This window comes from Coregonus clupeaformis, chromosome 12 (genome assembly GCF_020615455.1).
Source record: "Coregonus clupeaformis isolate EN_2021a chromosome 12, ASM2061545v1, whole genome shotgun sequence".
Lineage (NCBI taxonomy): Eukaryota > Metazoa > Chordata > Actinopteri > Salmoniformes > Salmonidae > Coregonus > Coregonus clupeaformis.
This window is the reverse complement of record NC_059203.1, coordinates 12,070,894-12,096,352: the sequence shown is the minus strand read 5'-3', so window position 1 is coordinate 12,096,352 and position 25,459 is coordinate 12,070,894. Positions and strand designations below refer to the sequence as shown.

The 25,459-nt window shown below is 42.5% G+C and overlaps 1 protein-coding gene across 1 annotated transcript in view; it reads left to right on the top strand.

Moving 5' to 3' along the window:
* Window positions 1-3,311: 3,311 nt before the first annotated feature.
* Window positions 3,312-25,459, top strand: part of LOC121577721 (rho guanine nucleotide exchange factor 10-like protein) — a 158,694-nt gene continuing 136,546 nt past the window's right edge. The window contains exons 1-9 of the mRNA XM_045223702.1: window positions 3,312-3,556; window positions 14,980-15,291; window positions 16,064-16,091; window positions 18,959-19,134; window positions 21,259-21,360; window positions 21,651-21,781; window positions 22,814-22,912; window positions 23,965-24,073; window positions 24,997-25,100. Of these exons, the coding sequence (XP_045079637.1) occupies window positions 14,985-15,291; window positions 16,064-16,091; window positions 18,959-19,134; window positions 21,259-21,360; window positions 21,651-21,781; window positions 22,814-22,912; window positions 23,965-24,073; window positions 24,997-25,100 (1,056 nt within the window). The 5' untranslated portion in view covers window positions 3,312-3,556; window positions 14,980-14,984. The remainder of the gene's footprint in view (window positions 3,557-14,979; window positions 15,292-16,063; window positions 16,092-18,958; window positions 19,135-21,258; window positions 21,361-21,650; window positions 21,782-22,813; window positions 22,913-23,964; window positions 24,074-24,996; window positions 25,101-25,459) is intronic.

Genomic DNA, 25,459 nt, shown 5'->3' with positions numbered 1-25,459 from the left:
CCAAACCTTCAGCTCATCAGCTCCTCATTTGTTTCAGCTGCGTGGGAAGATTGGCCATAGAGGGGTGGAGTTCCCGACCATACCAGCAGATGGAGCCATAGCTGTCTGGGTTTGCAGCCACCTCAGGGGGATGTAACGTCCCTCCAGGACACAGCCTCTCGTGACATCACAACATTTATACAGTATTTGGGTGGAAATCCTTTAGTCATTACCATAAACATACAAATTCATCTACCACCACCTCATCGGGCGGGGGATTGTGCGATAAACCTCTGGATAGACGCTGTACCTCCCAGGAGTCGTGTGTACCCCCTGTCGTAGGCTGAAACGGAGGCTATGGAAACATACGTCACAGAGTCCCTGCGCCAGGGGTATATACGTCCCTCCACTTCACCCACCTCCTCGAGTTTCTTCTTTGTGAAGAAGAAAGATGGCGGTCTGCGCCCTTACATTGATTATCGACCACTGAACAAGGAGACGATAAGATTTAGTTATCCTCTCCCCCTCATTCCTTCAGTGATTGAGTCAATGCATGGGGCGCGCTTCTTCACCAAATTAGATCTCCGGAGTGCGTACAACCTGGTGCGTATCCGTGAGGGGGATGAGTGGAAGACAGCATTCAGCACAACCACGAGGCATTATGAATACCTGGTGATGCCCTACGGTTTGATGAATGCTCCATCCGTCTTCCAGTCCTTTGTGAACGAGGTGTTTCGGGACATGCTTGGTCGCGGTGTAGTGGTCTACATCGATGACATCCTGGTGTATTCCGCTACGCGCGCCAAGCATGTGTCCCCTTCCTTGGCTTCGCCAACTACTATTAGAGGTTTATCCGGGGCTTTGGCAAACTCGCAGCTCCCATTACATCCCTGTTGAAGGGGGGGGGCGTCCCGGCTCCGCTGGTCTGCTGAGGCTGACCTGGCCTTCAGCAAACTGCGGGGTCTGTTCACCTCAGCCTCGGTACTGGCCCACCCCGATCTATCACTACCATTCGTAGTGTAGGTGGATGCGTCCGAGGTAGGGATAGGCGCTGTCCTGTCTCAACGCTCGGGCACGCCACCCAAGCTCCGCCCCTGTGCCTTCTTCTCTAAGAAGCTCAGCCCGGCGGAGCAGAACTACGACGTTGGTGATCGGGAGCTGTTGGCTGTTGTCCGAGCCTTGACCGTGTGGAGGCATTGGCTCGAAGGGGCGAAACACCCTTTCCTCGTCTGGATGGACCACCGTAACCTGGAGTACATCCGGGCAGCGAGGAGGCTGAACCCTCGCCAGGCCAGGTGGGCCCTATTCTTCACCCGGTTCAATTTTACACTGTCATACATCCCGGGTACGAAGAACGTGAAGGCAGATGCATTGTCACGGCTGTATGACACAGAGGAGAGGCCCAGAGACAACACCCCCATACTCCCTACTACCCCCATACTATGGGCGATGGACGCGGATATAGAGCAGGCATTACGCACAGATCCATCTCCAACTCAGTGTCCAGCTGGGCTGCGGTACGTCCCTGCTCTTATCCGTGATCGTCTGATCTACTGGGCACACTCGTCACCCTCCTCTGGTCACCCAGGTATCGGTCGTACAGTGCGCTGCCTGACCGGAAAGTACTGGTGGCCTACCTTGGCTAAGGACGTGAGGGTGAATGTCTCCTCTTGCTCGGTGTGCGCCCAGAGTAAGGCACCTAGGCACCTCCCAGCGGGTAAGTTACAACCTTTACCAGTTCCACAACGACCATGGTCTCACCTAAGTGTTGATTTCCTGACTGATCTTCCCCTCTCCCATGGTAACACCACCATCCTGGTCGTTGTGGACCGCTTTTCCAAGGCCTGCCGCCTCCTTCCTCTGCCCGGTCTCCCCACGGCTCTGCAAACTGCGGAGGCCCTGTTTACACACGTCTTCCGGCACTACGGGGTACCAGAGGATATAGTGTCTGACCGAGGTCCCCAGTTCACATCCAAGGTCTGGAAGGCGTTCATGGAATGTCTGGGGGTCTCAGTCAGCCTCACCTCTGGGTTCCACCACGAGTCTAATGGGCAGGTGGAACAGCATAGCTAACCTAATAGAAAAAAATAAGTTGCCTGGAAATGTGTATAGATGTGTCTTTCAAATCTTGGAAAGTTCTCAAACCATTACTGTCCGTGATTTTGGCAAAGGTACGGATTCCATATTTGGACCGGGGGATGCAAAAGGCTGCCCTCCAGATCTCAAGGCATTATTGTGAAATATTGGAACATGGGCATGCCATTTTGATTCCCACTTACATTGTTCTTCAATTTTGTGCCAAATAGAAATTGTCTGAGCAATAATAGGACCAAAGCGTAGTTTACATTGTTTAAGGGATATATCAGTGAAGACCACCTCTTCCAGGGCAATAGGAGACACCATATTTCTCTCTATACTCAGTCAGCGGGCAGAAGAATCATGTGTAAACCAATTTAGGATGGGATAAAATGCTAGTGCCTGGAAATACAATTTAAAGTTTGGTATAGATAGTCCTCCTACGTCTTTCCCTCTTTGCAAGTTTGTTAATTTTATCCGGGCTCGCTTACCTTGCCATATATGTATGTGTATATATATATATATATATATATATATATATCTCTGTAGATGGGAGTGATTTTAGAACTGTTTAGTTTGATTTTAGAACTGTTTAGAATTTGATATTAGAACTGCAGGCTTTTTAATGGGGCCTGACCTCTGATCAAATCTCATCCTAATGTCTGCCAGCGGTCCAGGTCACTGACTGCCTGGCCGTACAGTAAATATACTTAGGAGCAGAAATAGAGCCATTGACTTAATAGGTCAGATGTCAAGACATTCAGCCAATCACATATTTTACTGGGCATTATTCTCTTGCCCTGACTAGATAGTGACCAAAATGTTTTGAAATATATATATGAAAAGGAAAATGTGTTTACTAACAAATACAATACTTAATTCCTTGTATTCCCCAAGTCCTTGCCTTGGTGATGTAATCACTAAAACTATTCACCCGTTCACCCTGTGTCCACTCCTAATTCCCCTTGACCCGCCCAAGACATCTGCATATCTGCTCTGATTGGGGCATGTGCCATACTCTAGAATTTCTATTGGCCAATGCCAAGACTTGTGCTCTGTCTTTGGCCTGCTTTGTGCTGCTGTCTGTTAAGCGGCAAGGGGCAGGAGAGTGGAGGAGGGAGGGACTAAACAAGAGGGGAGAGAAAGAGAGGGAAGAGGGAGAGAAAGACAGGGCAAAACATTTCGAAAAAGAGAGAGGGGAGGGAGAGATGGGGGGGGAATGAACCATAGAAGTGAGAGGGTGGAGAAGGGGGAGCCTCATTCTGAGCAGCTAGTGTGCAGAGCGGAGCAGGGAAGAACTTACTTGGTGTGGGAAAGTAAATAGTGCAGGATATTTCCAGTCTATTCTGCTGGAGGCTGGAGCCCTAGCAGCTTCAAAAGCAGACAGGGAGATAAGTATGAGGAACCTGTCAGTATAGAAGCAGGAAGTTCATGGGAGGTAACCTTAAGAGTCCACAGGGAGTAACTGAAGCTTGTTAGAGGAACTACTGAGGACCAGAAGGTGAGAATTGTATTTGTATTGTCTTCTACTATATATACTCTATTCCTCTGCTTACTCTTTTTCAGTTTCTTTTTTTTAAACAATTTTTTTCTCTTTGCATGGTCACCAAGCAACAAAGACAGGAGCTTTGTCAAAGGGGCCATGGATGGTGTGGGGGTGGGGGTGTTGTTTTGTACTCTCAATCCCTCTGTCCTACAGATTTCAGCTTGGGGTAGCTGAGTTGGGGAGGAGGAGAGGAGAGCACTGCCCAAAGCCGGGTGGCCTCTATTTGAATACTCTTTCTCACAAACAATTAAACCAGGACTAGCCTTCAGATAGGGCTGTGTCAGGTGTTTCACTACCCATCTTGTCAGGGGTAAGACAATGAGGCACTCTGGTCCAGAGACAGACACCATCTATTGGCCCTTTGGGAGGATGATCCATTGATCTATTGATTCCAGTCAGAACTGGGCCAGAGCTACTCCACTGCGCTACAATACTGTCTGTACCCCCTACATCGCCCCAGGCTGAAACAGGAGTCCCTATCCGTCCCTAGTGTAGGGACTGCTTCCTGGAGTACAATAGCCCCTCCCTGCATGAATTTCACACTGCCTCATCTCAACAGAGGCAAAAGGAGAGGGGAGAGGGGACCTCTGATCTGCATTTTGGAAAGATTTACTGTGTTTTTCTCTCTAGCCGGTTGTCCCAGCAGTCAGACTGTTAGTTTTTTTCCCCCATGTCTGACAATCAAGTTCCATTAATAGTCCATGCATGTCTGGCCTGTAGCTTACGCCATAAAGATTATCCTATGAATAGGAACCCACTCTCCTTTTCCTCTCATGCCACAGCCAATACACAGCTGAGGCCTTCCCACTCCTGGAAGCCCTAGGGAATGAGTAAAGAGATTTTAGGAGTACAGTCGTAGGAGATAGTGTGTTGGTATAGTGAGGTACACAGGGGGATGTTTGGTATAGAGCTGTTTGGTATCGCTCTGTTTGCACCGTGTCAATTCCCTCATACTTGCTGTAGCTGTCCTGTAACTTGCATTCATACATTCATAACAAAGTGACATTCCTACAACTGCATCAAAGGGACCGCCCAACCACCCTCTGTATTGTAATAGGTAACAATTCTGTATACTGATACTGAAAAACAACCCTGGCTGGTGAGACTTAACAATAGAGAAGTATCAACAGATGAACATGCACACATGCTCCAAAGTGGCCAATTAAAAGATCAGTCAAATGAGCCAATGAAAGGACACCCAGGTCAGTGAATCTACTGTTACAGTGCTGTTTTGGTCATTCTGTGTGTATTAGTAAAGGCCCAGTGCAGTCCAAAACATTATTTCCCAGTGTTTTATATATATTTCTATACTATGAGGTTGGAATAATACTGTGAAATTGTTAAAATTATGATAATGCCCTTTTAGTGTAAGAGCTGTTTGAAAACACTGCCTGAAATTTCAGCCTGTTTTGGTGGGATGGAGTTTTGGCCTGCCTGGTGACATCACCAGGAGGTAAAGTAGTTAATAGACCAATAAGAAAGAGCGTTACAAACCTCTCTGCCAATAACAGCACATTTTTAGACAGTCCTAGCAAAATTCTTGCTTGAGAAATTTGCAACTTGCTAAAAATATATTTTTGTTTCTTTTTGATCATTTTAATTGAAAACATAACAGTAAGGTACTTAATTGTTACCCAGAAATGAGTTGACAGGAGAAAAAAATGGCTGCATTGTGCCTTTCAGGACTTACCATAGCTTAAGCCATACACCTACATCGGAATATTTGATATTGGTTACACTTCACATGCCTTTATATTAAAATTACATTGTTGTTACTGGGGTGATTTACCTGCAGTATTTGGACTGAAGTATAGTCAGTACAGTCAGTGGTCAGAGCACAGATAGAGAGGCAGTGAGGATATAATAAAACCAACAGTGCCCTTGAGTAGTGTGACTACCATCACACACAGTGGTCACAGCAACATATTCTGCAAGGGAAGGTAACTGAAGGCCAATGTGGCTCTAGTATGAATAATGTAAACCTGCATGGCTGAACAGTGCAGACAATGACAGTGCATATGAAAGCAGCCCATCATTAAGGTTTCACTATGCTGACCATACAATCTACGATGCTGACGTGTATTTTCAATATTCAGTCATCAGTACAGTATACTGTAGCTTACAATGGAGCTTACAACAGGAGAACAAACTGGGTTATGGTGTATGATTCATTTTACTCTGAGCTAAATCTGACAGTCAGATACTCTAACAAGTCCCTATGCTAACTGTTTGGCAGGAGTTGGTTGGAGAATCAAGGAGGAGGAAAAAATACATTAGTATGTGTTACAAACATTCTCACTCATGGAGCTCTGCTTTTGACAGCTAAAAGGATGACAGTCAATCGGGTCAGAAGTGGTTAGCTTGTTTCTAAATGGGTTGTCTCACTCCCATATCGGTTGTCTTACACCCCTATCTTTGGATAAGATGATTTCCTTTGGGAAATTTATATTCAGTGGAAGCAGGAAGGGAGCTGCCTTGGACTGTCACTTCTCCCAACTGTTTGTTGTCCATGGATCTTGTTGAAGAATACGTCTATGAGAGAGAAGAGGTTTAGAGACCAGTCAAACCACCCTCCATAAAACCCAAGGAAGACCCTAGATAAAAGAAGGCTGTTTAGCTGCCTTCTGTAAGAATTCCATTGCTGTTTTTTCAGTCTCTACTCTCCACCAGCTGCTGCTCTGTTCTTTTGTCCATTGATGCACCCTGACTCCCTCTCCCTGTCTGACCAATGACTGTCCCGGCCTGGGCATTATGCATGCAGCAATGGACTGAACATGGCATCAGGTGTTTTTCATGTGGTATGTTAACGTCAGTGTGTGAGTAGAGTCTGAGGGTGTGTGTGGGGGCGGGGGGTGACTGGGATGACTGGGATGGATGAAATGGGGTTACTGGGAAACAAAATTCCGGAAACTTTTCCCAAACTTTTGTTGGTGAAATGACACATTCAGTTCAGCCGATCTCTCCCAACTCATGTTCGAATTCAAACAAAACTTTATGGATCCATACTTCTATAAATATCATATGCATGTGGTATATTTGATTATGTGTATCCAGCCTGCAATTATGCTGTTTAATTGTACTCTCTAAGGGACTTTTGATCCAGGGGGTGTGCAGGGAGTGAGACCCAACCCTTAAGATCTCCTTGACACCACGACACCTTCCCCAAACATTACCACACCACGGCGGTGCTGCTGAACTCTTTATTTGGGTTAGGGTGTGTTTGTTTCATCTCAATTCTGCAAGCTATCCAATTTTCCTCAAGAATGGCTTTAGGACTTTGTTTCCTCTTGTCCTAGTCTCTTTTGACAGGCTGTCTAAAGGCTTTTGCATACCAAGTTTAGTTTTTAAATGTATGTTGTACAAAGTATTTCAACATGAGGAGGGGGATTCCAGAGGTTGAGGAACCTAGTGAGGAACACAACAGCAACAAACTACACTGAGTGTACAAAACATTAAGAGCACCTGCTCTTTCCATGACATAGTCTGACCAGGTGAATCCAGGTGAAAGCTATGATCCCTTAGTGATGTCACCTGTTAAATCCACTTCAATCAGTGTAGATGAAGGGGAGGAGACAGGTTAAAGAAGGATTTATAAGCCTTGAGACAATTGAGACATGGATTGTGTATGTGTGCCATTCAGATGGTGAATGGGCAAGACAAAATATTTAAGTGCCTTTGAACGGGGTATGGTAGTACAGGGTTTCCCAAACTCTGTGCTGGTGCCCCCCTTGAGTGCACGTTTTGGTTTTTGCCATAGTACTACACAGCTGATTTCAAATAATCAAAGCTTGATAATGAGTTGGTTATTTGAATCATCCAGCCAACTTGACACAACTGTGGGAAGCATTGGCGTCAATATGGGCCAGCATCCCTGTAGAACGCTTTCAACACCTTGTAGAGTCCATGCCCCAACGAATTGAGGCTGTTCTGAGGGCAAAGGGGGGAGGTACAATTCAATATTACGAATGTGTGCCTAATGTTTTGTACACTGTATTTTCTGCTGGCAATGACAAGTGTGTTTTTTTATGCAAAAAGTGACATGAGCTCATTCATTTTCATTGCGCACCTTTTTTGTACCATAGTAGCTATAAGACATGCCAATGTCAAAGCATTTAATCAATATTTGTCAAAGATCTTAGGGGACGCTTGCTCGAAAGATCAGATCAATTACACCAACATAACTTATTATAAAACATTATTTTATCAGTCCTGCTTTTCCTCCTCTGGAAAAACCCTGGTGACTTTTCAGTTATACATGGTGGTAGACTACTAAAGTATTGAACTCCGAGAGGAGAGTGGTTGTCATAGATTTTATCCCACAGATCCTCCATTATACTGAGCAGAGCCTGGCTCTGACACATCACATACAGCTCAGCATGGCCGTGACCCTCTGACCTATGATCTAACTCCCAGACAGCCCAGCAGTTCAGTTATCAACGCAGAAACAATGCTTTCTGAGGGTGAACAGAGGTTTCTCCCCCTACAAAAGGGTCATTGTTTATTAGAGCAGTAAGTGCACCGGCTGGAGAAACTGGGTTTGTGGTACAGTGAAGGGGATAGAGTCCGAGTGGATATGCTTAGTATTACCGCTGAAGGATAGAGTATGCGAGTCTCAAACCTGGCCTACTTTGCCACTTGTCACGCGTAATATATTTCAAATTAAGTATCCATGTGCAATTCCAAGCCATCACCATGCCAACAACATTATAGTACCTCACTTCCCTAAAATTGACCTGATGAGGCTTGTAAAACTGTAATTGACATTCTTGAGTCAGACTTTGTATTCAGGGGAGGATTTGGACTGAAACTGAATTGTGCAATGATCTCCAAGTGGGCCAGCTCCAAACTTCTTTCCCGCGTAGCCGCCAATGGTCGGGTCCACCCCACTCTACCCTATGCTGTCATTCGCCAGAGGGCCGTGCAAACAGACCTATCATCACTTTCAGGGTATAGATATCTCCATTAATCTTTAGGTAAGCCCTTAATTATGCTAACAGCCTTTCTCAGCCATATGTGCTGCTTTTATACTGGAACTGTAATCCCCTCTCTGTTGCATGTCTCTCCCGCTGTAGTTCTGGGGGCAGCCATAATTCTGCCATGCTTAAAGTATTGGAGTTTTATATAATCCTGAGAAAGCAAACTGGTCAAAACAACCTGTTGCTAGTGACCCACATGCCGTAATGTAGGTAATAGAGCATACAGTGTTTACACAACACGACTATGAACAGACTTAATTTTAATTTTTTATTTTGATCAGATGATCGATTGCTATACTAAAAGGTCTTAGTGACCTACAGGTAACTGCCAAAATAAAGGAAACACTTGAGTAAATGAGGGATACAAAGTATATTGAAAGCAGGTGCTTCCACACAGGTGTGGTTCCTGAGTTAATTAAGCAATTAACATCCCATCATGCTTAGGGCCATGTTTAAAAATGCCCAGTTGCCCATTATTTTGGCTACCATGGTAGGTGATGGGCCGACACCAGAAACGGTGAAGTTGATCGATCTATGTCTAGGGAGGAGCAGATATTTTTTGTATATGACAATTAAATATTCTTATGATTACTGTAAAATTAGTTTACACCTTCAATTCCTACACATTTTCTCAGAAAAAGTATATTTCAACACTGTCTGCTCAGGCACATTTGCAAACGGCTAAACTTAGAACCAATCAGAACTCCCGTAAATACCCCTTGTGATGAAGGAAGCCAATGGCCTGCTTCTATCTAAGATGTAAATAGAGCCTATATTGGCGGGAACTGGAACACACTGTCGTACATGTCGATCCAGAGCATCTCAAACATGCTCAATGGGTGACATGTCTGGTGAGTATTCAGGCCATGGAAGAACTGGGACATTTTCAGCTTCCAGGAATTGTGTACAGATCCTTGCGACATGTGGCTGTGCATTATCCTGCTGAAACATGAGGTGATGGCGGCGGATGAATGGCACGACAATGGGCCTCGTGATCTCGTCATGGTATCTCTGTTCATTGAAATTGCCATCGATAAAATGCAATTGTGTTCGTTGTCCATAGCTTATGCTTGCCCATACCATAACCCCACTGCCAACCCCACCGGGCACTCTGTTCACAACGTTGACATCAGCAAACAGCTCACCTACTGCCTGGTACAGTTGAAACCGGGATTAATCCGTGAAGAGCAAACTTCTCCAGCGTGCCAGTGGCCATCGAAGTTGTGCATTTGCCCACTGAAGTCAGTTACGACGCTGAACTGCAGTCAGGTCAAGATCCTGGTGAGGACAACGAGCACGCAGATGAGCTTCCCTGAGATGGTTTCTGACAGTTTGTGCAGAAATTCTTCGGTTGTGCAAACCCACAGTTTCATCAGCTGTCCAAGTGGCACAATCCATATAAGTACTTAAAAGCTTTAGAATTTAGTAAATACAAATGTTGTCATTTATGTGGTAAAAACGACTGTCATTTAAAGGTGCGGTACACCAAAAAATGTATATACTTAATTGTATTGACAAATGTGATTCATTCATTGATCCTGACATTGATCCTGAGACACAATACAAATAATATGGAATAAAGCCAGCATTAGCATTGCTGCTAGTGAAACAATGGAAGTGGTAGGGCCTATGGCAGAATGCTTCAAAAAACATGCCCAAGTCCTCAATCACTTCAAACCAAATGTTATAGGAACCCAAATACCATTAACAAATTACACATATAGAATATTGGAGGATATTCTAGGAATTTTTATATAACATTTCCTGTAGAATAACTATTTTTCAGAGAATGCATACCAATACAGCACTATGTGTACATTTAGAGGGTAGCTGGTTTCTGTATTACAGTTTTACCAAGTATTTATACCACTGACATACTTTTATGCACTATTTTGACTGCCACTAAGCTTATATGTCAGGTAATTTTATTTTTTTACACAGTCATACCTAGTTATAACCAGTAATAACCATAAGCGAGTACATAAGGTGCTTCATCTCTGCAGGTGATCTGTCTATCTGGTCAAAATCACGGATAAAGGTCCCCCTCGACCCTCCTAATATTATGTCTCCAGAGAAACCTGGATTCAAATAAATACTTTTTTAGATTTGCCCTAGAATAACTAATTTTTCTGAGAATAGACACCAATACAGCTCTCTATGTAGATTCAGAGTGTATCTGAGTTCTGCATTGCAGGTCTATCAAGTATTTATTCCAGTGGCAGACTTTGTATAGCATTGGCAGATTTGTGTATGCACAAAAATAAGGTAATTTTGGTTTTGTACACAGTCAAACGATAACTCACATAGAAAAGTACAATCTAAGCCGAGTACATGGAGTGCTATATTTTGGCAAATTATCTGTGTATCTGGTCAAAATCTCTGATACAGGTCCCTTCCACCCTCTGGTGGTATGGATAACTTGTAATTATATCTCCAGAGAAACCTAGATTAAAATAAAAGTCCTATTTATCAAATGATATACTATAATAGGTGGAATTACTATAGGCGGAATTAGGTGTTTTTGGTTGGGGTCAAAATGACCCCTAAGGACTTGAATTTTTAAAGTCAAAATTGAAACAAAAACACTAAACCAGGATTTACTGTATATTTGTTAAGAGCAAGTTGATTGATAAAGTCATGAAACATTTAAAGAATTGAATAAACCACATTTGGGCTATGATCAAAAGCATGCCTCTGGGGTCAAAATGACCCCAGTCGGTAGTATGAGGGTTAAGAAACTTTATGTTGGTGTTTCCTTTATTTTGGCAGTTACCTGTAGTTTTGCCTGTGAATCCAGGAATAGACTGTTTTCCCAAAAAATATCTTGCAGTTCTCTAAATATTATTTAGAATTACAATGAATTTAAATGTAAACAGCATGAGCCTAATGTTTCACACCATTGTTTTCTCTGGAATTTAGATTGGAATAAAACTAAAACAAACTAAAATAATTTTTGAAATAGGGGGAAGCGGAGCCCATTCTAACATGATTCCATCTTTCAGTTTCATCCTGATAGTTCCCAGCACCCATACACAAACGAGAGATAATAGAGTCTTCTTCGACTATGTAAAGTTGAAACGACAATATCAGTCAATGAAAAAAGAGCACAAAGTAAATAGGCCTTACCAAAATGTTTGATCAACTATTTGAAAATGAGGTTGCACTTTACATGAACTGTCCTGAAATCTTTGTATTTTCCTGGTAGGGCAATTCCACGCTAATGTAATTGCGCTTAGACTCACTTTTCTCTTAAAATGTATGGAAAACAAAAACCATTGATTTTAAAGTTTAACAAACCATACAACTCTATGCACAAGGACTACTTTTAACATTTAACACTGAACATTTTACAAAAACACATTTACTGGAAGAACTGTGCAGATGCAATGTTTGGTAAAAGAATGTCGGTAAATCTCCCTCAGTGTTTTATGTATCCACGTTTTTCAAAAAATCTGTTAAATATTGGCTCCGAATGTCTGCAGAAAGAATGGGGTGTCAGCTGTCACATGACACATTGACTATTTTGGTTATTGAACTACAGTAAGTGAAGTGGATTTACACCCCATAACGGAATTGCGGTAACAGAATTTCATCATGGGTCCCTGATCTGTAAAACACAGAAATGCATCATTATGGATATGAATGTCATTCTCTTCATGGGGATGTATCCTGAATAAGTACACAAAGGTACTCTACCGGTCAAAAGTTTTAGAACACCTACTCATTCAAGGGTTTTTCTTTTATTTTTACTGTTTTCTACATTGCAGAATGATAGTGAAGACATCAAAACTATTAAATAACACATATGGAATCATGTAGTAACCAAATAAGTGTTAAACAAATCAAATTGAGATTCTTCAAATAGCCACCCTTTGCCTTGATGACAGCTTTGCACACTTGGCATTCTCTCAACCAGATTCACCTGGAATGCTTTTCCAACAGTCTTGAAGGAGTTCCCACATATGCTGAGCACTTGTTGGCTGCTTTTCCTTCACGCTGCGGTCCGACTCATCCCAAACCATCACAATTTGGTTGAGGTCGGGGGATTGTGGAGGCCAGTTCATCTGATGCAGCACTCCATCACTCTCCTTCTTTGTCAAATAGCCCTTAGACAGCCTGGAGGTGTGTTGGGTCATTGTCCTGTTGAAAAACAAATGATAGTCCCACTAAGCCCAAACCAGATGGGATGGTGTATCGCTGCAGAATGCTGTGGTAGCCATGCTGGTGAAGTGTAAATCACAGACAGTGGCACCAGCAAAGCACCCCCACACCATAACACCTCCTCCTCCATGGTTTACGGTGGGAAATACACTTGCAGAGATAATCCGTTCACCCACACCGCATCTCACAAAGACACGGCGGTTGGAACCAAAAATATCAAATTTGGACTCATCAGACCAAAGGACAAATTTCCACCGGTCTAATGTCCATTGCTTGTGTTTCTTGGGCCAACCAAGTCTCTTCTTATTATTGGTGTCCATTTAGTAGTGGTTTCTTTGCAGCAATTCGACCATGAAGGTATGATTCACACAGTCTCCTCTGAACAGTTGATGTTGAGATGTGTCTGTTACTTGAACTCTGTGAAGCATTTATTTGGGCTACAATTTCTGAGGCTGGTAACTCTAATGAACTCATCCTCTGCAGCAGAGGTAACTCTGGGTCTTCCATTCCTGTGGCGGTCCTCATGAGAGCCAGTTTCATCATAGCGCTTGATGGTTTTTGCGACTGCACTTGAAGAAACTTTCAAAGTTCCTGAAATGTTCCGTATTGACTGTCCTTCATGTCTTAAAGTAATGATGGACTGTCGTTTATCTTTGCTTATTTTAGCTGTTCTTGCTATAATATGGACTTGGTCTTTTACCAGATAGGGCTATCTTCTATATACCCCCCTACCTTGTCACAACACAACTGATTGGCTCAAACGCATTAAGAAGGAAATACATTGTTATTTCATAGTTTTGATGTCTTCACTATTATTCTACAATGTAGAAAATAGTAAAAATAAAGAAAAACCCTTGAATGAGTAGGTGATCTAAAACTTTTTACCGGTAGTGTATAAATATGCAATATCCTCCTTTGCATATTTGGGTATTATTCTACATACTGGCTATTATTTTAATGAGCTCTGCCTCCAAACAAGACCAAATTAGGTTGGTCCGGACTGGACCAATCTGAACCAATCATAGACGTCTATGTTTCCCAAGTTTGGACATCAAAGTACAGCACAATAGAGCTCAGTAGAGTACAGTACAGCACAGCACAGAACAGTAGAGTACAGTACAGTAAAGTAGAGTACAGTACAATACAGTACATTATAGTGTACTCAACTCTAGTGTGCTATACTGTGTACTGTACTGATCTGTGCTCTACTGTACTGTTCTGTGCTGTACTGTGCTGTCCAAACTTGTGAATCCAACTGTGGTTTGTAACTACTATGATTTCCCATTGTAGCCAATTTAATTGCAGAAATTCCGTTACTGATTTTTCTGAAATTCCTTTACCGATTTGGTAACGGAATTTCGAGTTTTAATCACTGAATAATTCATAAACAAAATTGCTCAGTAAAACACCTTAACTAATTGATACGCTCCCTCAACTTGAGACATCTGTGGCATTGTGTTGTGTGACAAAACTGCAAATTTTAGAGTGGCCTTTTATTGTCCCCAGCACAAAGTGCACCTGTGTAATGATCATGCTGTTTAATCAGCTTCTTGATATGCTGTACTTGCCAGGTGGATGGATTATCTTTGCAAAGGAGAAATGCTCACTAACAGGGATGTAAACTAATTTGTGCACAAAATCTGAGCAAAATACGTTTTTTGTGTGTATGGAACATTTTCTGGGATCTTTTATTTCAGCTCATGAAACATGGGACTAACACTTTACATGTTGCGTAACATTTGTTATTAGTATATGTGTTGATATTAGTTGGCAGGGTTCTTTATTTCAATATTATTGTGTTTTTATGTATTTCTAATACCTTTTAAGACTTTTTCTGGTAGATGTTTTCTGAAACCCCTTTTCCATCTGTTTGACAAGAAATCAAAGTCTTTGCTTACACATAATCTTTAGGATGGAAAATATGCCTTAATGTCAAAAAAATCTAGACTCTTAGCTTTCATTTGACACCCAATTTGACATGCTCCTATGAACTTCACATGTTGGTGCTCATGGATCCTTTTACATGGAAATGACCGGTAGTTACATAGGTAGGTTAGTACACTTTATTAGTACTTACAACTATTATACCTTTTTGTGTTTTTTTTGTTGCACATTTTATTTTCTATATAAACAGTTTCTAAATTGTAGCTAATTTTGTGAATTCAGGTGTTGTCAGACAAGGAATATTATTTCAGTTTTATCTTCTTCAACATTTTCACTATCCCTTTGTCTCTGTTTTAGAGCTTATGTCCTCTGTGATGCCTCAGCAGCAACAGAGGGAGGAAGGGGAGGAGGAAGATGAAGAGCAAGGGGAGAAGTTTGAGTTTGACGACAGTGCTGATGAAGAGAAAGAGCCAGCGGATACTAAAGACCCTATCTCAGACTCTGTAAAAGCCAGTCAAAAATCAAACCAGTCATTTAAGGAGGCTACAAACCAACCACAGGACAACACACTAACACCCCCTGGACACTCACAACAGCACCTCAATGCAATGCCCCGTGCTGGTCAGGAGGACAACCCCTCCCAGGGACAATACTCCACAGCCTCTCCAGGTAAAGTGTTCTTTCTATTACAGCACATTGTGAGTGACTCTTCTCCACTGGTCTCATAAGGTGCTGTCAGTTCATAAAGTGATTTCTTAATAGCTTCAGACAGACAGGCATAAAGAGAGCCAGGTTAAACCTTGTTCTAATTGGATAAAGAGCAGTGAAACTCTTGTTATTAGTATAATATTGACTACCTGACTCAGTCATGCTGCCAAAAAAGCTCTGTTAATTACACTCCCAGCTAAAGAGGAAGATTTTAATCTATGGGAACTTCTGTCGGACAAAATGAAGCGACTAGTGCTTAATTAAAAGGCTTCTTACAAAGCCTACGTGTAGTACTGTAATTCGCTAAGTGGGTTGTGGAGCATTCCTCCGCCGCGCTGGGGAATTATGGGGTTGATGATGCTGTACAGTGAAAGCCTGTTACATAACCAGTGGCTGGTGAAGGAGACGTCATCAGGCAGGGACTCAGCCCTGCAGGCAAATGAGAGGGTTTACATTGTCTCTGTATAAATTAGATAATAGTTTTAATAGGGATATCTTTCATAAAAGCTGATATTCACACAGTGCCTATATACAGCTAATATTAAGATTCCGATGGGCTGTTCACATTTTACATTTTGATAAAGTTTTGCTCATATTGAAACCTACTGAGATGAATTCTAAACGTTTTAACTGTCCTTACCATATGGTACACGTTGCACAAGTTACAGTAAAAGTAACATGACATTAGCATTTTTTAAACATTTTTTTTCTTGGCTCTAATGTCTCCCCACAGATGTTCCAGTTAGCGACCCACCCAGGCGGTAAGAGACGCTCTGCTTTTTATATGCTATCACAGTATGTGGGAATCGGTATTACATCCTTACAGCCCGTGTGGTTTGGTCTCGTAAGAGGAAACATCTGTATTCATTAGGTTATCAATATATTTGCATAACACAAAATCAGATACAACTCTATATGTCATAGAGAAAGTGTGTGTCAAAGTTAAAATGTAGGACTGATATGTTTGGAAAAGGAAGTCAAAGGAGGCGGCCCATCTGTGACTGAGGTTATGTGGGAAAAAAACTCTAACATACTGAATCAGTAGCCTAAACAGGTAGTCTGTAGTCTGCAGGTTATAGCAGTTTGCAGTATAAAAGTTCTATATGAGTTAGGGGGTTCACTAGAATGTACACTAGAAACATGTTATCAACCAGTGTACTGTATCACCCTCTTCATTTGTGATCTCCTACCTTGGTGGTGCCCACTGGTCCTGGTTAGGTCCCAGCATGATGATGTGCTGGGAAACCTGTGCTGATCGGAGAGCCAGGGCCGGCCATTCATGTGGGCTTTCATGAGATAAAAAAGAGGGGTGTCTGAGTGACTGTGATAAAGTCTGTCTGTGTCTGTGTGTTTGAATAGGGTTGGATTGTGAGAGAAGGAACTGTAAGGTCTCTGCAATTTCTGCTGAGTACACCGTTCCACTGTGGGTCAATATTCTCCCTTTCCTAGTGGAGATATCAATAGCTTTTTCCGCCATCAAGGTGTGAGGTGTGTGTCAGAGCATTTGCACTGTGTGTCTGTTTCAGCTAAGATTAAGATATATTTGCATCACAAATAATACTTTATAATAGAAACATTGTTGCAGAGCATGCATAAAATGTCTACAGGTCTACTTAGCCAAAAATCCAGGAAAGCAGTGGTATTTGGCAGATACCTTTCATTAAGTGAGACCCTTAAGATGAAAAGTCCTAGACAAAGGTCACCATGACAACTTGACACCTGACATTTATATGGCTCTCTTATGTTCAGTTGAGCTGTAACCTTAAAGGGGAACACATTTAACACTCCACCTAAGCAACCCCACTTTACAACACTCCTTTTTCTTCATCTGCGTTCCACCCTTCCTCTCCTGAGTGGTAGATCTGCAAGCTGGGTTTGTAAGCTGTTAAAGTAAACAATGTCACAGTAGACACATACTGTATGCAGACCTGTGTACAATGCTTTATGACTGACCGGGTGCACACTGCAGACGCAAGATGCAGTTGCAATAGTAGGTGGTGTGTTGTTAGGTTAGACTCATCAGCATGGTCACCACTGTTCCCCAGAGAGACAGTTGGAAAGCCATGTAAACAACGCTCTCTGGGCTGACAGTGCTGTAGCTGGAGGGAGTTGAAACAGATCTTAGACAGTAAAGGCCTTGCATTCAGGCTGCTCAGTGCTCACACTGTGCTTTGCCTCAGGCTATTCTATTTGCATTTAAAAAACGTTCCCTGCTCCTCTGTTCTCTCCTACAGGCATTTGACTCACAGGGACTTATATAGACAAGTGAAGGGTATAGGCCTACAAAGATGAACCATAAAATATATACTCCTCCAACATTGAAATAATGTTATTGTTCTCACAAAATGTCTTGTTAAATCCCCCTGTGAAACCACAGTTATGGGAAATGCATGTTTTCTGTTCTTTATTAATCTTACAGAACAGAAATGGTTTATTCTGCTTCATGTTGAGGCTTTGTTGTGTTATTAATATGTCTGATCATTGTTTTCTAAGAAATCATTTTAGAAAGCTCTTAGTTGTAGAAAACCGCTTGAGTAGACATTACTCTTTAAAACTGCTATTATTAGCTGTAATATGATGAGTTGTCATCACAAGCCCTGTGTGCTGCTTTCTGACTGATTCTGTCTGGTGTCTTTGCGGAGCCAATGAAGGTGAAGATTTGCAACTTTTATTTGCGGACATTACTAAGGAGTGGATTTCAAGTTTGAACATTACTCAAACAAGCATTAGCTAACGCCTTTATTGCTGTCTTGCCAATTGGCCAGCAGGCTGCTCGCAAGCTATTTGGCTGCTAAATATTTCCTACACAACTTATCTGCGTGATTATGTAAGGACTGCGGTGTGTCAGGCATGTCTGGAGCAGGGGAGAGTTACAGTATCTCGCTGACTGATTGATTTACTGGTTGTTGGCATAGCCGAGATGGATGGTGGTAGGGATGCATTTAATGAGATAGGTCTGGGATGGAGGAGAAACCAATCTGTATAATGTGGGACTGCTGTAAATCTGACTGGTAGCTCGAAAACATAAGCAAGTGGTAGCTCTTTACAGAATACCGACAAGATCAGTATTATTAGGAGTTGTCTCAAAGGCAATAGTACATGCTAGTCATTATTATGGTCAGGCTTTAGATATGGCTGGCGATCAAGGGCTATAGTTTAGGGGGAACATTCATAGCTCACAGTTAATATAAAAAGCTGGAGGTAAGGTCACATTATCATATTCATGGTCTCACATGAGTTACTTTTTTTTTGTTGACATTTTAGTGATTTAGCAGACGCTCTTATCCAGAGCGACTTACAGTTAGTGAGTGCATACATTTTCATACTGAGTTCACCTGGATCAGAGGACTCTCCACCCCTCACAACAGCAGTTAGCAGAATCATCACACCACAGTGAATAGGACTGACCAACCTAGCAGAACTGAGCTGCACTAGGAACATATGGGCTGTGCCAGGTTTAATGGGAGTGTTAGCGTGCTGGGATGGCAGTGCTTCAGACCTTTTGCCCCCGGCTACTCCACCTCTCCTCTTCTCCTCCTCCACACTGCACTTACTTTGTAATGAGCCACACAGCACCCAGCCTAGAGTGGTCATAACTGCTCTCACTACTCTGTCTGGTATGTTCCAGGGTCTCTAGCCCCGTCGAGCTGGTTGAGCCCAATGCCGCAGAACCCTCCTTGGGAGAGCAGGCCCAGGGAGGTTCTGGTCCTGGAGAGGCGTTACCTGTGGAGAAGCAGACTGACTCGGAGGACCATAGTGTGGAGACGGCCAAGGAGAGCTCCAGCCTGAGGGAACACTCTGAAGGTACACAACAGCATAGTGCAGAGATACATGAAACATGATATAGACAGACATGAGCAAGCTTACATCAATTACAGTATAGCCTTCATAACTTTCACCACAAGGCTTGTTGTCGGTAGCATTGCATATTTGTTGACATTGTTTTACAGTAATAATATAAAAACTGTATTGGCCTGTAATCTTCTGTAACCTTCATGGAGGGCAACAGCTAATACATACTCTCTCCCTCCCATGATTTGATTTACACCTTGACATGAATTAAATTAATTCAGGATGAGGATCAATAGTGGACTATTAGTCTATTTCCACCAAGGGAAATTGCTCTTGGATTTTGACTCAGTCAGCAATGCTGACATTAGGCTTTTTGAAGGAGGTCCACTCAAAGACTGTTTGGAGCCTGACTAATCCACACCTTGCTCCATTATTTCACCTTTCTCATTAGTTCTCTTTCACATATGTCCTTTACTGTTTTTGTCAATATTGTTGAGGTTTATAATGATCATTTTGGTGTTAAATTTTTGTCTTCATGCATTGATAGTATGTCAAAATTGTATTCTACAAAGTGTACCTCAGTTTTCTGATTAGTTAGGGTGTTCTTATTGTGACATAATTGGTACCATGGGTGGTTGTGTTTTCAATGTCTTAAGTACTGGCACTATTGTGGGATTAATTAGCTATTTCCTGTTTATAGCCAACAACCAATAGCACTATACCTCTCTGTTCAAGCTTGTGAACTTTCCTGTAGCTGATACAAATATAGTCAACAAATGGGCTTTGATGACACTCTGTGACATTTTAGTCATACTTCTAACAGTATTGCTTTGCTGTGTTGCTATCACTACTGGATTACTACAGTATAGGAGCTTTGTAACTGATTCAAAGAGTCTGGTAACTGTAATCTGTAATTGCGTTTAATACCAGCATTAGATTTGCTTCAGGTCCTAACTTTAAGACCCGCCTGAGTCTTGGGTCCTAATCCCAACACTACCCTAATTCTAGGATTTTACAAATGTGACTTTGAACACATTCATCATAGACAAACTGAAGAAAGCAACGTTATACTGTGCTAAAAAGTTATTCAGCAAACCAAGATGAAAAATGCCTGAGTTGTGTTGCCTTCTGGGATTGTTGGGGGAACTTGAAGAAACACACCCAGACTGTTTGAAATAATGAGCACTGTTCCCAGAGTCAGTTACTTTCCAGATCTACAGATAGTCAGGCTGATGGCCAAGATAAAGTTATTCCCTTTTCATTCTGTACACATTCTTCACAGAGAGTGTTGCTCAGTTAGTCACTAATGTAGTAGAAGAACACTGTGTCTCTCTCTTGGATTGTGTCCCAGGTTATTTAGAACCTTAAAGCAGCGTCGGCTAATACATGTCAGAATCTACATCTCTCATCAGATTAATTGAATCCAGTGATTATTTGGGGTTTATAAAGAACCGTTCCAGACAAATCACAATTTAAAAGCGAATCAATAAATCCCATAAACTAAATTAGGCTGAAACACTCTCAAAGCAGTTAATGACAAATCCTGCGGACCGTGGAGATAGATGGGGTCGATACATTACAAACAAGGTGGATATCGTCATGCTGACACAATTCCACAGCACAACCCCACACTCTTAAAACCTTAAAGAGTTCTTCGGCTGTCCCCATAGGAGAACCCTTTTGAAGAACCCGTTTTTAGTTGCAGGTAGAACCCTATTGGGTTCCATGTAGAATCCATTCTACAGATGGTTCTACATGGAACCCAAAAGGGTTCTACCTTGAACCAAATAGGGTTCTCCTATGGGGACATTTTTTCTAATAGTGCACACCTAGCACACATAACAGCAACACACAAGGCCTATCTCCCTTCTAAGTCCCTGCTAATAAAATCATAGGTATTTGATGTTTGAAATAAATCAGAACTGATCAAATACGATTGCATAAATGTACATTTACAGAATATACAGTCTGTCACAGAAATGATGGTATAAGCAAATGCATGTATGGGGGCAAAATGCAGTGTGCAAGAAAGACTCTTGAAGTTTGGATGCTTTACCAGATTACCGGTGCGAGGCCCTCCTCTTGGCTCTATGGTTTGGGGTTGTGACTGTGAGTGGTCTTTACTGTCTTCCCCAGAAGGTGTGGCTGATGCTGAGGCTGATGCAGAGCCCCTGACAGGGATCCTAAGGGTGATCTATGATGACGTGCCCTGTGAGGGACCACTCTCTCCTGACGAAGGTGAGTTCATGTGCAAAGGCCGGGTCTGGGGCCACTGACTTCTTTTATTGAATGTCTCCCTTGTCTGATACTGCACCATCAGATCAATGGACATCAGGCTTGGGTTAAAATGTCATTTGGTTCCTTTTAAAAAACTTTACTTGTGCTTGATGAAGCTTGAGGGTCTGCTGTCTAACAATGCACATCAGTATTTATGCTGTGTTGATGTCAGCACATCTCTCTCTGTGTGTGTGTGTGTGTGTGTGTGTGTGTGTGTGTGTGTGTGTGTGTGTGTGTGTGTGTGTGTTCAGGGGACATGATCTATGAGGATGTGCACAGAGAAGAAGTGCCACAGGGTGCAGGCAACGATTGGAGCTCCGGTGAGTTTGAGAGTTACGAAGAGCAGTCGGACACCGAGAGCAAACTACCAACCCGCAGCAAGGTAGGAGAGATGATATTCGATTTGTATACCTACAGTATGCCTGTCTGTTTGTCTGTCTGTCTGTTTGTTTTTGTGTTTTTGTGTTCAATGCATAAGACATGACTCAAAGATAATATTTCACGTAATGCTACTGCTCCTCCACTGCATGCTTTTTTATTCATGTGAGAAACTGGTGGGGAAAATACAAAGAACATGGAAAATGTATCAACCCTGTCTGGGTGGGTTGTATCTCGCTTTGTGGACTGAGAATAAACAAGCTCACTTGTCACTTGAAAGGCACCAATGCCATGACACTATCTAGGTGCTGTATGTTATAACGTTTAAATATACAATCTATGGTTCTAACCATACAGTAGGTGCCTGTAGCCTCTCTCTCTTCCACATGGGGGCAGTATTTACTCATTGACGTTGCGCTTTATTCTATTTGGTCAGACTTGGTCCAGTCTCATCCCTGTTGCATGTATATCTGTAGAGTACGCTATAGGGAAGCTTTGCCAAAACATATTTGACTGAGCTAGTGCTATTGGTACATAGATGTAGAAAATATGCCCTTAAATATTTTCTCATATTTTTTGTATTGTAGACGCTGATACCACTTAATTTAATAATATTCTAATATTGTATGAAATGTTATCCACTCAGAACAGAGGGGAGCGATGACCTGCTTGTTATGAACAATTGCTTGTTATGTTTGGGCAGTAACGATGGAGGCATTACTGTAATAAATATCACAGCAGGAGTGTGCCTCACACCTCCCCTCCTGCACAACCCTCCCTTCATCAAGATCAGTGCTATTAGTCTCGGCTGACATTACCCTATGACCAGTGCAGTACTCTACATTTCCGCTCTCCATACATGTGATTTAATGCTGTTGTTGCCTTGCTTGTTTTGACTTGATAATTTCCCCTCCATTTTCCGCTGTCTAATCTTCCCTTCTTCATCCCTATACCCTGCTGTGTGGTTAAATGCGACCTGCCCTGACATGCCCCACACCCCACTGCCTTGACACCTGTGGCGTTCCCCATACTGTAGCAGTACTCTCCTGACATACATCGACTGAGGGACCGTTGTGCCAGGACCAAACGTGAAATAGTCATGAGGCTGGGTGGCAAAAACAACTATGACACCAAGGTATATCACTGGCAGTAAGAGAACACAGCATGACACCAAGGTATATCACTGGCAGTAGGAGAACACAACATGACACCAAGGTATATCACTGGCAGTAAGAGAACACAGCATGACACCAAGGTATATCACTGGCAGTAGGAGAACACAACATGACACCAAGGTATATCACTGGCAGTAAGAGATCACAACATGACACCAAGGTATATCACTGGCAGTAAGAGTACACAACATGACACCAAGGTATATCACTGGCAGTAAGAGAACACAACATGACACCAAGGTATATCACTGGCAGTAAGAGAACACATGACACCAAGGTATATCACTGGCAGTAAGAGAACACATGACACAAAGGTATCTCAGCCTAGACCTCAAAACTACAGCACCCAGGAGGCTTTGCAAGGATTAAAATGACCAAAACCAAAATATGTATTCTGTAGTATGATGTGCATTTTAACTGATTTAGATATTCATATGATTAACTTTCTTTACCATCCCCCCTTGTGCTTCTGTGCTATCCTCCAGACTGTTGCTCTCATGAGAGATGTGTCTCTCTCCTTCTAGTTTAGTATCAGTTATGGGGACACATGAATAAGTAAAACACATTTGCATCAATAAACACGTTGCCAGTTGCTCCCAGTTGATAACCTAGTTTTTATCATTTAAAAATAGTGGCATCATTTAAAAATACTATCACCATGTGTGTATTCTGGGTCCGTGAGCTTAACCTGACTCTGCAGGGCTTCATTGATGCTCAGAGTGGGGTTTGTGGTTAGCAGAATGTAGCCACACCGAGCATAACTCCACTACCTCCCCACAACTACAGCCCAGTCTGCTACCATAATCTCACTATGATCTCCTCATAGACTTCCTGATTAGAGACTAGACCAACTGAGAAGCGCAGATGTCGGGATTCATGGCTTGATGCACCTAGTGCCCCATCTCTCTCTCTCTCTCTCTCTCTCTCTCTCTCCTTGTGGATTACTGTGCAGTGTTTCCTGGCTCCACTCTCCTTCTCCTCGTGGACTAACTCTTCTGGCCTTTTGAACCAGGTTCATCAGCTAATGAAGGCCGCCAGGAGTGGGACCAAGGATGGACTGGACAAGACCAAAATAGCCTTTATGCGGAAAGTCTCCTTCCTGCACAAGAAGGACCACTCAGGTAATCTGAGAAAAGGTTATTCAAACTGACTGTTTGCCAAATGACTGTGTCAGATAAAAGTTTCCCTCTTATAGCAAAATGTGTGAATTTGTAGTGAATTGAGAGTTTCTGTGGAAGATAGGAGTTCACATACATTTCAGTCGCCTCTTTTGAATTAAGCTGCGGATGAAAACTTGTGTGATGCTAGCTGGGCCAAAAGTAATGTTAAGGCAGATAGGGGAGAAAGCTTCCCATTGCATTTCCAATCCCAGCTTTAAAATAGAAAAGACTCCTGGAAAAATTATCTAAATGATGTAAGTTGTTTCAAACGAAACAGCCGGGATAAGTCGAGCTGGCTCGCTCCCATTAAAGACAGATGTTGTGGCCAACTGAAGGTTTTGATGTGTAGGAGAGCAGTGTAGGAAGCCTCGTTGCACAATGGAACCAGATTACCATCCATTAATGGAGTGTTGAGCAGCTCCAGAAACCACAGAAAACGGAGCCACGACTCAAACAAATCTTCAAACAAACAGGCCAGTGGTTCTATTTTTAGCTGTTGATCAGGGGGAATCTATGCAGCATTTTATATTTCTGAAACTGAGACACTGTTATCGTTCCAAAATCATTCATTGGAATAGTGCTGGCTGGCGAAAAGCTGTTTTAGTATCTATGTCTGTATGGTTGCAGGGAATTTGTTGAGTGCCTTTTGAACACCTTCGTACTCACGCTGAGAAGTGTGAGTGTTTGAATGCTTTTTTGAAAACGTACTGTCTGTTCGCCTCTTTACTTCTACTGAGATACAGTATTGTTTAAAATGTATTTTTCCCTCCTGAGTTTTTCTTGCAGAGTGCTAATCTCTTCATGTTTTAGAGGTAATACATTTGGAGTGTGGCTCCAGTTTAGATATGAAAGCTTTAAATGTGCCTGTATGTGCCCCTGTGCAGAGGATGTGGAGGATGATGCAGGGTACCTGGATGTGGCTGTGTCAGATGTGAAACATCCTCCTGCACAGCTGAGCCCTATGCCTGAGGGACTGAGCAGCCAGCAGGTGTGTATGTGTGTATAACAGATGTTTGTTTGTCTCTGTGTGTGTGTGTGTCTGTCAGAGTATTCTGTGAATCTCTAGGGTCATGTTATATGCATGCAATGATGCAAACATTATTTTTCTATTGCCAACACTGACTCTGTAGTGCGATTGGGAGGAATATGTCTGCTACAGTTAAGTACAGTGCTACTCATTTCAAGGGAAACCTCAAGGTAAATCCGGGCCTCATGCAAACAAGGCTACTCCACCCAAACTCTCTTACCCCATTACAATCACACACACACACACAGGCATAGTACTATCAAACAACCTGTCACACACAATTGAGGCTGTACGGCATACAATTAACTCCCATCATGCCC